This window comes from Episyrphus balteatus, chromosome 1 (assembly GCF_945859705.1).
Source record: "Episyrphus balteatus chromosome 1, idEpiBalt1.1, whole genome shotgun sequence".
In the NCBI taxonomy this organism is placed as follows: Eukaryota; Metazoa; Arthropoda; class Insecta; order Diptera; family Syrphidae; genus Episyrphus; species Episyrphus balteatus.
Genome location: NC_079134.1, coordinates 96775723 through 96778128, shown reverse-complemented (window position 1 = coordinate 96778128; position 2406 = coordinate 96775723). Strand labels below are relative to the sequence as shown.

Sequence of the window (2406 nt, the reverse complement as noted above, 5' to 3'; positions counted from 1 at the left end):
CTGTCAATTTCTGATAATTTGGTTGCGAAATAAAAGTTTTTCTTCAAGTTTTCCCGCGATAAGTTATTTTATAAAAAAGGTGCAAAAGATAGAAGAGAATAATGATAATTAATAAATAATCGGTCCAATTCTGAATTAAAACTCTCGGAGAAATGTGTTGGGTAAAACGGCTTTATATTAAAATTTCGTGAATATAGTTTCCTCTCCGTTTTAATTTTGTGTAAAATAAAATAAATACATTTGTGCCCTTGGAGGAGCAAGACCTCCTATTTACCGCCGAGGCCTTTCATGACAATGATACTCTAGCCAATTCCTCCGTCTAAATACAAATCAGCTATTATAACGAATGGCGGGGGAAGCGGCGGTGGATCTCAGCATCTGCAACAGCAGCAACAGCCACCACCACGGCTTCATCCGAAAAAAAAAACTAAAATTTGACCCAACTGAGCTGGAGAGAATGAACCATCCAAAAGTACAGCAACTGCTGATATCGGAAGCAGGAAGTAAATATCTAACTATTGTCATAGTTTTTTCTTAATAATATTAATTTTTGTTTTTATCTTGCAGTCCTCAAAATATTTACAAATTCCAAAACCTACAAACCATAACAACGATAAATAACAACAGCAGCAGTCGATCGAATTCAACAACGCAACAACAATTAAAACAACAATTAAAAAAAGTTTTGTATTAAATTAATTAAATCATTTCTTTTATTTCGACTTCTCCGCAAAAGAAATTTATGTGTAATCTATTTTTTTAGTTACAAACTATTGTCGTTTTCGATTGGTTTCACTCAAGGATTAACTCATTCTTAAATCGAATGGAACAGGTCAAATCGCTTCTACTCAATTCTGTTTCTTGTGATTGTGTTAGTTTTTCTGTAAAATTTCAAATGTCAAATATAAATTAATTTTTTTTTCTTTCAAACGAAATATTTGAAAATATTTTTCAAAAATGGTAACATTTAACAAATTAATGGGATAGTTGGTCTGCAAAATATTTAAAATAAGTATATAATGCGTTTATTTGTTTGAAAATAAATTAAAAAACTAATTTCAGAAAACAATTTCTAAAATTTTGAAAAAACTGATTGATTGTTTTGACTTTTAAATATCCAGGTATTAGTGCTTCTTGAGTGGATTCTGAATTTAAATCGAGAAGAGAATTTCTCTCCAGAGAAGCCTTCTAGCTGTCATTTTTGTGCGAATAAAACACTTTCAGAAGACTTCTGAACGCTTCCGGACGATTCCGGACGGCCAATCGAAAACGCCATATATTTTTTTTTCGTTTTTTTTGTTGTTTTTTTTTCTTCAAAATTGAAAAATATACAAAGAAAAGAAAAATTGAAAAAAATAATAAAAAAAGAAAGAAAAAAATCTCAGCCTGGTAGAGAACAGCGCTAGTGCTGCACTGGCCAAACCAACTGAAAAGATATAATTCACAGCTGGAGAGGAGTTCTTCAAAATGAATAAACTAATGAAAATGATGATGGTCAAGTAGAGAGCATTGTTGCAAAAGATGGAATAGGTGGTTGCCTCGTAATCGGCAACTTCGTTCTTCTTCCACAAAATGCGTTCGTCCTTTTCCTTCTTGGTGATTTTCTTGTCATCGGCCAATTGGCGGTTAACTTCCCGGGTGACGGCATCTTCACGTTTCACAGAGATCTTGTGCTTCAGACTGAATTTGATATTCTTGTAGGCCAAGGCCATTAAATATGTGCTAGCTCCGGTCATGAGGAGGAAGAAAATAGCACTGGACAAGAGATCCATGTTGTGAATACGCCAGAAGAGCCAAATTGGAATGGCAAATACGATGAAGGCATTTCCATATAATAAAGCTGATGATTTTGTTGAGATAAGAACAGCACCAAAAAATTATAAATTGTATTTTTTTTTATTTGTTTATCTGTCAAAATACTCACCTCTGAGCTGTTTTTGTGTGGTCGAAAATTAGGCGCTGTTTATACTTTTCATGGTTTAATAAGGGTGCGCTTATACTTTTTAAAATTTTTTTTATAGTTTTTAGCAATAAAGTTCATAAATATTGTTTGGTTTTTATGCTAAAAGCAATAAAAAGTAATATTTAATATATTTTTTATTGATAAAATGTCAAAAAAAGATTTTTTCTGAAAATTTAATTTTATTTTGCAATTTTTGAATTAACCGAACTTTTTTATTCAACTTAATTGCGCACTGAGCGCATTGAGCAAAACTCCACTGTTGAATGTGTAAGTGCCATTTAAAATGCACGGGGAAACTACCACATATAGCCACTGTGGAGTTTTTTTTCTCATTGCAGCTTGTAGGGTCGAAGAGAACAACCCACCGAAGTCGGTTCTCTAGGTATTCCTTCCTCTATGAACTCCGACTTAACGACTTTATTTTCACAAAATGAAAAAGAAAA

The 2406-nt window shown here is 32.5% G+C and overlaps 1 protein-coding gene across 1 annotated transcript; it reads right to left on the bottom strand.

Annotated features, from left to right (window-relative positions):
- Positions 1–1385: 1385 nt before the first annotated feature.
- Positions 1386–1874, bottom strand: LOC129909012 (translocon-associated protein subunit gamma-like; the record flags this gene model as incomplete). The annotated part of the gene is made up of 1 exon (XM_055985928.1): positions 1386–1874. A coding segment is annotated over one exon (489 nt), but the record flags the coding sequence as incomplete, so codon positions are not given.
- Positions 1875–2406: the final 532 nt, after the last annotated feature.